This window comes from Crassostrea angulata, chromosome 2 (assembly GCF_025612915.1).
Source record: "Crassostrea angulata isolate pt1a10 chromosome 2, ASM2561291v2, whole genome shotgun sequence".
NCBI classification, from domain to species: Eukaryota; Metazoa; Mollusca; class Bivalvia; order Ostreida; family Ostreidae; genus Magallana; species Magallana angulata.
In genome coordinates this window covers 72,551,565-72,565,839 of record NC_069112.1, presented here as the reverse complement: position 1 = coordinate 72,565,839, position 14,275 = coordinate 72,551,565, and the positions used below count along the sequence as shown (strand labels likewise).

At 31.7% G+C, this 14,275-nt stretch overlaps 1 protein-coding gene across 1 annotated transcript; it reads right to left on the bottom strand.

Annotated features, from left to right (window-relative positions):
- Window positions 1–5,341: 5,341 nt before the first annotated feature.
- On the bottom strand, window positions 5,342–14,275 carry LOC128172343 (uncharacterized). Its single transcript, XM_052838145.1, has 10 exons — window positions 14,206–14,275; window positions 13,491–13,706; window positions 13,107–13,361; window positions 12,786–12,857; window positions 8,228–8,452; window positions 7,821–8,075; window positions 7,293–7,424; window positions 6,153–6,397; window positions 5,902–6,066; window positions 5,342–5,404 (listed from the first exon to the last, which is right to left on the bottom strand). Exons 1-10 carry the CDS (start codon window positions 14,273–14,275, stop codon window positions 5,342–5,344), a joined length of 1,698 nt encoding a protein of 565 aa, XP_052694105.1.

Sequence of the window (14,275 nt, the reverse complement as noted above, 5' to 3'; positions counted from 1 at the left end):
AAATTTCAGCGAAGACAAAACAAGTTGTAATTAAGTAGTTCTGCAAATTTCGTGCAGAACAAATTAGAATTTTTAAGAAATCAAGAAAAACCCGGTTTGCAGTTTCGAAAATCCCGACCCGGCCCGGGTTTCGCTACCAATTTTAGTCACACTCCAACATCTTCGCTAGCCAAGGCTTTTCGGTCCACTTTGCTCCCTGTAAACCCTTGGCGGATTTCATTATGAAAACTTGGTGACAAGCTCCGCTTTATGATTGGCTGCAGCTGCGAGTAGCTGATCCAATCACAGTGCATGTAAATATAAGTTTTAAAAGAAAACACATGTGAGATCTTTGGTAAAACATTTGGTGCTTTTAACAAGTTGAGACACAAGTTCTCGAGTACAGTGCTTCTCCAACGATGGTCTAACCAGATCGCTTTAAAACTTATCTATTTTACTGGGATTGAACATGTAGTTCTACAAACTTGTCAAGGCTCGCGTGATCAGCATGGGAAGTAAACATGGCGAATGTAGAAGTTGCCTATCCCGTTAGTATATACGTTCCTGCTTATTTTTATTGCTTTTAAAGATTCAATTATCTTCGTTTTATTTAATTTCTTTGGTCCACAATATTAACGACAGCGATATCTGGTTTTATGACATGAAAGCTTTGATATAAATCGGCGACTTTCTCACTCCCGGTCCTTACAAAACACGATGAATAAAACATTCTGTGCTTTCCCTTGGTTATTACTTAATTCGTATTTAACATGTTTAATAGCATCGTTAATTATGTTCCGACATTCGGTAGTCAACATGTTCTTAAGTTTTATTAATACCGTAGTGTATATATTACCCGTTGTTTAATTCGATTAAAATGTAAATATGCAAGGGGCACAACTCAAGTTGCTCGCTAGATAGCGCCACCACATCACCGAGTTTTCGTAATGAAATCCGCCAAGGGTTTATGGGGAGCAAAGCGGACCGAAAACCCTTGGCTAGCGAAGATGCACTCCAAACGAATTACTATTTCGGATGCACTGGTATATAAGTGATCTCGCTCTAAAGATTTTCGGTTTTATGTACTTATAAGACATATTTATTATTACATTACTCGATTATTCGTTGATAAAATTAATATAATGGTCTCAAATTTGGTTTTATTTAACTTATATTCCTAAACATAAATGGTATGGTATAACTTTAAAGATAATACAGGATAGATATAATTTGCAGGATAGTAGATAGGATAGGATTGTTTTGTCAACTTATAAGATACATGTAGCAGCACTGTTCGTGTAGTTTATTAGCTTTTTTTTCCTGATCACCGACAGAATACAATGTAATGATAACCATCGAGAACCTCCGAAAAAATCGTTCATCTTGCGTTCGCAAAGCGTTCAATTTGCGCTCCGTTTGCGCTCTGTGTTCGCTCATTGTTCAACGTTCATTATAGCATTCACAAATTCCGTTCAGCGTGCGCTCACCGTTCGCTCAGAGTACGCTCACCGTTCACTCACTGTTCAAGTGGGAAAGTAGAACGTGTCCGGGACTGCACCCCTCCTCTCCTCTCGCACCTGTAAATGGAACCTAACAACAAGTACTTGTGACATTATGCAACGTAGATGCGGCGATGAACATTGGAGGTTTGTAAAAGACGTGTTTGGATTATGATAAATAATTGCATTTTTGAAACTAAATAATTGATAACATATGTTTAGAAAACGTTATCATATTTTAATTCAAAATATTGAACCTTAATTCTGTTAACCAACAACTTTAAAAAAAATTTGGTGAGACATATATCTAGAAATAGGACAATATCTCATTTTTGTCAATATATTTGATGTAAAAAGCACAGAAACTGTTGATAGGCTTATATTAAAATAGGGAGTTTTTGAAACATCATTTTGTTTTCCTAATGTTTAAATTTTTAGAGGTTTGTGTGTCAGATATTATTCATGAATTAGATATAAACTTGTAAGATGTCATGCGACAGTCAGTATTGCGTCATTAAGTGGCTATTTAGAATCTTTAGTGAATATTCTAAACAGCATATGTCAATATTACATTCATTAATGGTGAAACTGCAACGTTATCTTAATTATATATTGCTGCTTCATTATATTTTGTAAGTGCAGTATTTTAAGATCTTTTCATCGGAAAGTGTGGATGTATCGTTGGCGTCTGTTACTGGCAAAACTTTAATATAGCACTTTAGTTTTCATTATTCTTCGAAGCAATTTAAATCATAATATGAAGTAAGATTATTAACAGAAACGTTTTTATGCAAGCATGTATTTTTAGTGTGAAGATAAACGTACTGTTAAATACTAACGTTTTTTAGTTTTCAACTTGATATCTACTGGCAACATTATGCTAATTTTTCCTGAATGAACTTCGATATCATGTTCTGTTAGAGAAAACGATAGGAAACTTAAGAAATTTGATTTTTACTTAACATGTCTGATTAACTGTATGTATTGATTCCAACGCGAAGCTGTGGTACAAAAAAACTCAATAGGTCTCATACCTGTAAGTTCAAGAGTCTTATTTGTAGAATGAACCTGATGTTTAAATTTGATATCTTTTATAAGAATTATGTCACATTATCTGTTTGATCCGTTTTAAAATTTTAAAGGCATTAAAACGATGCTACTTAAACAAGGTTGCACGAAACACGTTGTTCTTTTGCTTTTTTCTTAAAATTCTTTTTCTAATTGATAAATTGGTTTCGAAAACTAAATGTGAGATTAATTCAAAATTTCGTATTTTAAAAGCATTGAATTACTTTTTAAATGTCCTTATATTGAAAAGATCTTTTTCATGTTATATGTGTGTTTGGTTAAGGTATACAAGGGTCAGTCCAAATATACAAAGACAATGAGAATGTTTGTCATATAATTTTCATAACATAACAAACAAAATATTTTAAGCACCACTTTCTTTTATTGGTATGTAAAGTTTCTGTCTACTCGATTATAAGGTATTTTTGATACCTGAATTTAAAAACAAAATGTATAATCACCATCGACTATTTTAATATTCAAAAGATGACGTCAAGATGACGCACGCACTGTTAATAAAAATATCGATTATTTTTATCACGCCTAGTCTCTTGTGCCTTTAACCTTTCAATTCAAAATAACACTGAACTACCGAAAAATTTCCATTTGCTCATATCTTTCGAGAATTTTGAGTAAGGTCTTCAACGGTTTCATTTTTTTTTTAAATATGTCTCCTTGTTTACCGGGGGGCCACTCAGATGACGGTATCTATTCTTTTGACCTATTTTTTACAGAAAATCTCTTTTCTCTTATTGGCCTCTTTGGGATCAAAATTACAGTGACCATCATCCTTACAAATTATCAAACAGTTAAACACAAATGCATGAATCAATTTTGACCTATTATTTGCAGCATTGTGCATTCTCACAGTTTACATATGGTTTGTACTTCTCGTTGCGCTTTGCTGTTTGGTCACGACAATGTTTTTAGTCTTTTTGAAGAGTATTATGAGTCTGAAGTAACTAGTATCTGTAAAACAAAACAATATATCCCGGCTTTTTAGCAAACAGAAATCATGAAAATGCTAAATTTGATGGGTCTCAATACCATTTTCTTCTTAGATTAATTTATAGAGACATTACTATGGACATTATATTGTTTATTGCTGACTTAAAAACAACTTTTGCCTCGTGTCGTGACCTAAGTATTGCAGAATTAGATTCTAAAAAAATATTTTTTTACCATTTCCTTATAAGATTAATTTTTAGAGACATTAATATGAACATTATTATTGTTTGTTACTGACTTAAACACAATTTGTGCCGTGTGTCGTGACCTAAGTATTGCAGAATTAGATTCTAAAAAATATTTCTATACGATTTTCTTATAAGATTAATTTTTAGAGACATTACTATGGACATTATATTGCTTGTTACTGACTTGAAAATAATTTTTGCCGTGTGTCGTGACCTAAGTATTGCAAGATTGGATACTAAAAAAATCTTAGAAATTAAAGAATTACTCAACTTGTTTTTAAAATTTAGATTTTTGAAACTGTTGCTAAATCATGTCTTTAACATTTAGTAATAATATGACGTTACGAAGGCTGTTCTGAAGGTATTAAGATATTTACTCTTATTCCTTAAAAAATTAAGTTAAACCCTTGAAAACTCTTCAGAATGTACACCAGGATAAAATTTGCAAGTGTAAAAATGCAGAAGTCCATAGCATGATTTGATCTTATCTTTTGACCACCTTATCTTAGGAATAAACAGAAAACGTGGAATGTAAATAATTTCTCTGTTGATGTATTTATTTTTGGAAGCAAAGATTAACATTTTTTCCCCCAAAAATTGTTAACAAAGCTTGAATAATTGCTTTCAGAAAGTCAAATAATTGTGAAACGTCTGTTACAGTCATTGCGATCACATGTTACTATCGTTGACATCAGTTGATGTGTTATAAGTACTTGTTATTTACTCAATGTATTTTCATTCTAACAAAACTATCTGTCAAAAAGCTTGATATTCTGCGCCGCCTTGACGTCCAAATTCGATATGCCAGCGTATTCAGATTTTTTTTGGTTTCGTAAATATTCTTAAATTATTTCCGTATTTCAACTTAAACACAAGTTAATCTTACGCAAAGTTTATACACAATGAAAAGCAACATGAGCATATATGATTTGATATATTTCATTATCAACTTTAAGTCTACAGAAACTTTGTACGTAAAGTTAAACATTATTTCATTGCCGAGTTTAGGTCTGCGCGATCCCGATCATCGACTAGTTAGTGTACCGTAAAAAAAACCCACCAAAGTACTTGATGTTTTAAAATATGACTTCGCAAATGTTACCGGGTTAACAGGTGTGTGACTGTCAGTCAATATATTGGGTCTTAAGAGCTCAGTGGTAAGAGCGCTGGCACGGTACACCAGAGGCCCTGGGTTCGAGTACCGGTTGAGACTTGAATTTTCCCCACCTGTGACATAAAATTGTTTTTTGCGGTTTGTTCAAACTTTATGCCAATTTTCACTGATATTCGTAACTTAGAAAAGAAAATATCTGGGTTGTCTCAATTCTTCTGGAACAATTCTTTTAATTGATTTAACTATGGTAAATGTATTCGTATTTTTATATGCATATTTTAAAGCCCGAGTCACGCATTATCAAATTAAATAGATGGAACAAGTCCTCCACGATTGTTCGTGTTTAGGAATAAAAAATGTTCAATGGATGGGCATCTTTTTTGACTTATTTGTTTTCTGTCAAAATTCTCATTTCAGATGAATAAAACAAAAACGAACAGTTTTCCTATGCATTTACTAATTTTGTTATTGCATGTTTTGATTGTTTACATTTTCCCCCCTTGCATTGCTTGTCTGAGAAACTCGGGCGGCTGATCATTACATGGAATCTGAAAAAAAGTTCAAAATACAATAGAAGTTGTAACGTTTAATTAAATGTATTTGTCAATTTGTTTTGTGTGTGAGTTGTCGTGCCATTTGCAATTAGCCATTTTTTAAAAAAGAAATTCAGCTTCTGCTGATCACTTCATAGTTTATTAACGCCAAAATATTGTATCTTATGTATGTTACAAAAGAAGTGAACGGTAAAAGTTATAAATGCAGATATTAGGAAAACCATTAGGAATCATGTATATTGCTTTTGTATATTTAATTGCTCTTTGTAGTTTAGTTAGTATGCATTCCTAAAATATAACCACCCCCCCCCCCCCAAAAAAAAAAAAAATCAAAAACAAACAAACAAAAAACCCCAAAAAACCAAAGCATATGTAACGACATGTAAACGGATTTCTTTACGCAAAAACTTTCTATAAATTTACAAAGCAGATATTTATATGTGATTGCATGAGTTTCAATTAAAAAAAACAATAACTTTTTAAAAACTTACCTTTTCTTTTATATTTTTGACGCATTCACGCAGAGGAAGTCTCAAATTGGAAATGATGAAAGGTTCAAAAGTATGCACAATAATATCTATGTAGGTCACAAAGGAATTGAAATTGTTTACTATGTTAACGTTAAAACTCTGAAGTTCGCGAGAGGATTCCATGCGCTGCAAAAAACAAACATATATTTTGAATGACAAATATTCAAAACCATGAATAAAATCAGACATATAACAAATACTTTTACACTTACTCTTTTAATATAAGATCGTTTGCTATCATATAAAGAAACAGTGACGTTTGAAGCCTTTTCCACATGAAGCGAAACTTTTGCGATGTTCGAATTCTTCCCATAAAGTTGCAATATGATGTGTGTAAAGGGGTATGGTGTTTTGGGTTTTGGGAAGAATAACCCAGTGGACGAAAACATTGCATCGTATTTTGAACCACCGTATGTAAGTGGCTGTGATACGTAAACATCCGTCTTTGCGTGGCAAACTGAAATATATTATTCAAAGGTAATTAAACTAGTTTTCATTGCAAAGATTACCGTACCTATGTTCAAGTGCATTAAAATACTTAAAGCGTGTTAACAAGAGTTTATGAAATTAGCAAATCTTTTTCGCCACAATCTTAATGTAAATTGTTTTTGTTATTTAATTTCCTGATAATTTACATCTTGATTGTGAACATAAGTTGCCGTTTTACTGAAAAATAAAATCATTTTTATTGTTAAGTGTTTGTGTAAAGGATCAATTATCGGTTAAACAGTCATTTTCCCCCCTTATTTTCTAAGCCAGTAAACCAAATTCTTCTGTACAAAACAGAATTTGTTAAAAATGTTAATGTATATTATAATGCGCATTTTTACGGTAGCTGCTTTGATTTGAAACTGTTTTTCCTATCTGAATGTCGGAGGTAATAAATACAGATCATAATAAACAAATATTACGCAGAATCAATGAAAGGTTCACAGAAACAGCTAACTTTTATACTAACCATAAAACATATTTTAATTGGTAGTTTAACACTTAGTACTTATAGGACTTCTTAACATTCAGTTTTTTTTCATTCTGTTACAACAAATAAAACTAATGGGATTTAGATCTTTTTTTGGCAATGGAACATGTGCTTCCGTTGCTACACTTCTTATTTAAAATATGAGCTATCGACAAAATCATCCATTTTATTTAAATTGAACACATTATTTTTCGGCTATGAAAAAACATGTTTTCAAACTTAAAAATGGATGTGTTCTTTTGTTATATCAACGAACATTTTTGTTTAAAAGTTAACTGATTACTTTCCAAATAGTTAAAAAGATCAATAATATTATTTCAATAATGCAACCAAAGTTGTTCAATTGAATTCGAAAATGTCACCAAACACTGACTTATTTCACAAGCAGCGCCTTCAAAACCAGGTTTGCATTTGGTGCACCACCCCGTTCCCGGATAACACTGTTCACAGTCCACTGGGCAAGGGTCTGAACATTGGGGAACCTCGGCTACGGGACTAGGACAACCTGGGAGGTATGAAGAAATCCTAGTGAATTAAATATGTGGACCAATCTTATACATTAAACTTTGCATTAAATAATAAGCTTGCTACGGGACCAGGACAACCTGGGATATACATGTAAGTATGACGTCATAATGGTTCTTGCATCAAAAAGACACTCTGGAATCATTTACTAGATCTTGACGTTAATTTACCTCAAAAAATGAAATAGAAAAAAAGGAACGAAGAATTGTTAAACTTTGCATAAAATAATAAGCTTGCTCTGAGTAATACACGTAAGAATCGGCGTAAAGTGTACCATAGTAATGTGCCTGGCACAAGTCTCTGTTTGCTTAGTTCTGAAGGTATTTTATGTAGTTAATTGATCTGTGTTATTAAATTTAAAGAAAAAGATACTTACCATAAACCTCGACTTCGCACAGATCACCATACGCGTACTTAGAATAACCCTCGGGGTATTTTATTCCAGGAAACCTTTCATTGTAGTAGAATACATATTGGCCGACGTATGGACAGTCAATTGACACGTGATCAGGAATTGTTTGTTTTGTATATGTTTTGTCGTGGAAGCAGCGAACACCATCAAGTCGATTGGTAGTGTTCGAAATGTACAAGGAAAACCCAAGAAAATATGATGTTAAACCATTGGAGTAGCCTACAAAACAATCAACGAGTAATATTTATTGTATTTAAAAGGTAATATAATAAAAGTTTTCAAATGATAAAGGACATATAAAACATTAAACAGAAAAGTTCATACGATACAAAAATCATTTATAAACAACTGCTGCAAACATCATTTTTTACCCCATGGTTCGTTATCTGTTCTGAAATACATGACGATGTGGTCTATTCTAGATACATGTCCCAGATCGACCCACCATAGAGCAAAATATGAATCTCCAGTCGCCGCACATTGGTTGCCACTATAGGACCGATCTGTATAAAGTCCATCCACAGCTCTACTGCTATAACCTGTCGAACGCGTTGTATGCTGCCAAGTGTTCTTCTTGTAACTCAGATTCTCCAGGCCTGGAAATACCAGCCACAAGTATAATAAATGTAAAACGAGGCGGCTTTTTAATGTTATAAAAGGAGCCCCACATGTACAAAAGTTAAGGATATATGAAACATGATTTGTTGATGCCATAAACAGATCGTTTAAACGTACAATAAACAGTGCTATTTTTGCCGCTTTGTTATTCTTGCAAACGGTTTCGCTACAAATAATAATAATTACCGAAATGAAATTTGGATTGCTAAAAAGTAGTTCAACACTAACCAAACAACAACAACAAAAAATAATAATAATAAGCAAGTTTATTTTTAACTGTTTTTGCTGGTCTTTAAATATTAGTTTGGTCCCGTTTGTATTTTTCGCAGATTATTAGATATATGATAAATAATCATTATTTTTGTTAATTTATTAAAAGAAAAATGCTTTGAATTTGCAGAGTCTTTAAATCTGCCTCTGATAAGGACACATAAAGAAACGAAAAAAAAAAAACCAGTAGTGAATATCTCTTTTCAGTACACATTATTTCATCAAACAAACATAAGCAAATATCTCATTCTTATTCCTTATGAATTTTAAGACAAATAACTTATACTCATATGTATATTATAATTTAAACATTAATAATTTTAATTAGCATGATGCTGAACACTCTTCTACATGCAAATAAACAAAGAAGTGTTAGGTGTTGTCATCTTCTTATCAACGATATGCTTATTTTTAAATACAATGTATCAAGATAAATGTTGGAAAAATGTCGACTAAAATTAAAGTGTAATGCGGTAAAGTCCAGCTATAAACAATAGGCATATTGGCTTCACAGCTAACCTGAGCAACAATGGCTTTAAATGTTTTTTTTAGGGATACTTTGCCGTATTACCCCTCAGTAGAATAACAACAAATACATATCCAGATTTTACACTTATTTTTGCATACACTTAATCTATGACACCTTATATTTATTTTTACAGAAAAACAAAACAAATGAAAAAATGATACTTTTTTTCTTTCAGGAATACACTGTTAACTTACAATTTATTTTAGCCCCCCCCCCCCCCCCCAACACACTCAAACACTTTAAAAAGCGATCAAAATTAGGGATGTCAACGAGTACTCGAGTACTAGACTATCGCTCGGTTACACCGATCATCGACTTAAATTTTATTAGTCGATTACTCGTAATAAGTGAATAGAATTTAAAAATATCATTTATACCTTCTCTACGCTGCAGTTATAATGTTGATAACAATTTTTCTTTTATCGACATGTTTGATCCGTAAAGTTTCGCAATTTTTCATCGATGTCCCTTGTGTAGTTTTGACGCTGCTAATAATTATTATTTTCTTTTGATTAACTTAGAGACATTAAAGGGACTTGGACACGATTAAAGATCAAAAATTTTATTTTTATTTTTTATGTATAAAATGGTTAACTGGTGCATTTTAAATGATTGACCAAAATATTGAATGTTAAATTCAAGTTACAAGCAAGATACAGAGGTAAGAATTGGTTGTAATGTAAACAAAGCTCGAGTCTTATAGTTGTTTACAAAAAATGTAATGTAGAAAATTACCATTTCTTAGACAAAATGACATGCATAAACAATTTAAACTAATTCAATATCTTCATAAATACTATTATCAACAAAAGAAAGATAAATTTGATTGAAACTTACACCAATACAACACATATGTAAAAAAAAAAGACAATATTGAGCTTTGTTTACAAACAAACAATTATGAACTCTGTATCTTGCTTATAATTTGATATTTGACTTTCAAATTTTGACATAGCATTATAAACTTCTATATTTATCAGTATAAATATTGAAAATGGAAAAATAAAATTTGAAAATTTTAAGTCAAATCGTGTCCAAGTCCCTTTAACCGTTACTTAAGATCAAGAACGTGTTTCTTTTTTTTTTTCTTTTTTTGATTTGATGTTTGTATACATGTATCAAAACTGTAATCATATCAATAATTATCTTAAGAGGTTTGTTTTTAGAATCATTTAAACTTTGATTTTTGATTAGATAAGGACAATGACTTTGTCACATCTTTGCCTACGACGATACGGAGCTCAATTAAAAATATGTAAAAGTCACGAGAAAACAGGAAAAGCCAGAACATTTCTAGCGATATTTCGATAAAATACTTTCAAATTTTATTGAAATCAAACACATTTAGTATAGGTTACCATAAGTTTCAAATGTTCTTTATTTAAGATACATGTAAGATCAATGTGGCAGTAACATTTGATTAAAAAAGGTTTCAAATACATACGCTTAAAAAATCGAGTACTCGACTATCGGTCGACTTAAGCCTCCAATTAATCGACTAAGCCAACCGAGTAAAATTGACATCCCTAATCAAAATATATGACATCATATAGACACATAATTTTATTTCCTTCCTCAATTTTTTACCTGCTATTGTATATTAGTTTAAAAATACCTCAATGTTAAGGAAGAAAATTGTACTTCAATGCAATCAATATTTCAAATTAATAACTTTGAAAAATCTAATTGGCCTCCCCATCATAAACGATTGTTGTTTACCTGGTGCGAACTCGTCTTACATTCACAAATCTTTTTCACTTCATTAATGAGTACACTAGAATAAAAAGAAATGTTGTCACGTAATAAGAGTCATTCTAACCAATGTATTTGCAGGCCTATTACATATCACCAATTGTGCTAAGACTCACTCATCATTTTCATCTTTATTAAAAAAAAAACAACAAGTGACTATAAACTAAACACGAATTTCAAGAACAGTCGATACCAATATTGGTTCAGAACTATGGAAACTGTTTAAAAGAATTCTTTTTTAAAACTCGTTTCTGAAAAACTATCAATATTTGTCCATATCTCATATAATTCATCGTATTAGAAGGAGTCCAAAAAAAATTACAAAATGTCATCCTTTCATTTATTCTTTTCAAATAATTGATATTTAGCGAGACATTTGTAATGATCAATTAAAAGTTCAGCCTGAATCGCAGGATAGTTAACAAGATGAAGAGCTTAAAATTCTGTTAGGTTCGAGTAATGTTTTTGTACACACGAGTTTATCAATTTCAACTTTTGATTTTGAAACTTGATACACGTATGTCCTTCCCACATTTAAAATGTTAACGGATAAAAAGATGGCTTCATGCACCTCTGTGTGCAAAGAGTAGAATTGTGCGAAAAGTTCTGTAAATTCCTGATAGCTTGAAACAAATTTGACACTCAAATATGAATAGTAAATAAAAAATTGTAAACAATGAAACAGGAGAAAAATGCTCTTTAACAAAGAAAGAACAATGTTTTTTTTAAATGAAACAAATATTCCTACATATTACCATCAGCGAAAATAATATCTGTTTACACTGAATAAACTCAAAAAAAAATACTGAGCATCTGACAAAACGCATTGCTTTAGTCAACCATTATGCAAAGATCCTACCGTATATCAATAGATTATTGGTAATTAATAATTGGATAGAATTGTATTTCAGTATGTTGTTACAATATTCGGTACCCATTAATGCGTCGTATTTTGCGCAAAAAAAACGTAAGCTGTCTTATTTACCGAAGTCTATGTTTGATTTAATACGTTAAATAACATTAAAGGCAATAGTTTCACATTTAAAAAAACATAATTTATGAAAATGAAACGAGAATTGAAACAAACTAAAACTACCGTACAAAGTTAAAATGTCAACGCATAGGAATATTTAACCACAATTTACTTCACAAAATCGGCACCAATGTATCTTAAATGTCTCAAAGATTCTCTTTGCACGCGAAATATTAAACAACAAAGAAATAAATTCTTCGTTGTCAGATTGACACTTTTATTATATATGAAACATGGCTGCATCAAACCAAAAACCTTGTTTTCGAGATACGGAATACTGAACTCGAAGATATAAACTGATGAAAGCCCCTATTCCTTCTCTTTATTATTTTTTCGTAAAAACTGTAATTTGAAAAAAAATTGAAATAAAGACTGGAAACTCATTTTTGCAATTTATATTTACCTTTCCATAAGGAAGCTTTGTGCCAAATTTTAAATTGGCTGAATGGTTTTGGAGAAGATGTTCAAAATAAAAAAAAAATTAAAGACGGATGGACGGACGGGCAGAAGGACGACAGAAAAAATGTTATCAGATAAGCTCCCTTTGGCTTTCATTTAAGTTTAGCTTAAACGACTTTGTTTTAAATCGCCATCTGTGGCTTAATTTTGGTTTTTTTTTGTTTTTTGTTTTTTTTGTTTTTGTTTATTTTAGCTGAGGAAGAAATGTTTTTTCTATGTATTGTTTCAAGTATCCAACATAATGATATAAAATCTCAAGAGCACTTACGGCTTTTGCACATAGCCGCACATGGAACTGTACACTTAGGGTTTTCAAATCCGTATTCAAGAACAGGGCAACCTACAATATTAAGACAAAGAAATGTTAAAATGTCTTTATAACATTTTGTTAACCCAGATTCGACTGAACTTCAGGTAGTGATATTCCTTTTTTTAAAGGTAAATAAACTAAAATGCACATTGACTGTATGTGATTTTTTTCATTTTATGATCAACAGATACAATCTGCTATTATGTTGGATATATGATGCATTTGAAAACATGTGCTCACATTTTAAAAAAACAAATCATTCTACAAAACGCGTATTACCGTAGACTTCCACTTCACAGAGATCAACAAATGCAAATTTGCTGTAGCCGTATGGGTACGTCAGGTCAGAAAATCTCTCATTATAATAGATAACGTATCGACCAATCGCAGAACAGAATACATCAACCACAGAAGGTACTATGTTACTGAGGTAAACTCGATCATTGTAACACACTACACCGTTCTTATGTTCAGTTGTGTTGGAAACAACAATTGTAAACCCGCGAAACCGACTTGTAAATTCGTTCTTTAGACCTGCAATATATAAAGAGACTTGTTATAAAGCTCCTATACCGCATGCTATATGAAACTCTTTGGATTCGTGTGATAGGAGACAGGGTGGTGGTTCGGTTAAATTATATTATACAGTTGATGAAAAATTACCCCATTGCTTGTCGTCCCTTCTTGAGTACACTCTTATACGCTCAATACGTCGTGTGTTTTTCAGATCCACCCACCACATGGCGAATGCTTTGTTTTCGGCTGTAGTGGTACACTGATTCCCTCCTAGAGAAAAGTCGGTTTTCTTACCATCAACAAGATTCCGACTTGTGTAGACAGGATTAAGCTGAAAGGTAGGTTGGTGAAGCGCCATGTTGACTGTGAAAAGAGGTTAAAATTGGAAAATGAATGATATTCTCAGAACTGTCAAACACGGTTATAGCGAACACGCTTACACGTGTATAATGAATTGACGCTTACAGAGGAGTGATTTTCAGTAAAATCCCTCCCAACGAAAATTCAGTTAAGAATGTGTTCGTCATTTGTATTCTATTTTTCTAGTTTTTAATTGATAATAAGGTAAGTTTAAAAGTTTAAAAGTTGTTTATATTTCATAAAATTACACATATATTGTTTTGAAGGTGTTTGTGTATGAACTAAAATATGCACTTAATAATGCAACAATATATACAAGAAAAGCAAAACAATTAAGTTAACAAAGATAAACAAAAAAGACGAGTATTCATCTTAATTTGTATGAAATAACAAGCATGGATTTTTAAATAAATGTACAGCTTTCTATAAGAATTCTATATAGTTAGAACACGATTATATTTATCATAACAATTCTGTATATTTAGAGCACGATATTACTTACTTCGTTCATATTGTTCACAGGAATGACCAGCGAACCCCAATGTACAACCTCCGAGACATGTACCGTACAT

Coding starts and splice junctions, on each gene's coding strand:
- LOC128172343 (XM_052838145.1), bottom strand. CDS start 14,275: ATGTACGGTACATGTCTCGGAGGTTGTACATTGGGGTTCGCTGGTCAT. Junction 12,858..13,106: donor CTGTGAAGTGGAAGTCTACG/GTAATACGCGTT, acceptor TTAATATTGTAG/GTTGCCCTGTTCTTGAATAC. Junction 6,398..7,292: donor AGGCGCTGCTTGTGAAATAA/GTCAGTGTTTGG, acceptor AATATATTTCAG/TTTGCCACGCAAAGACGGAT.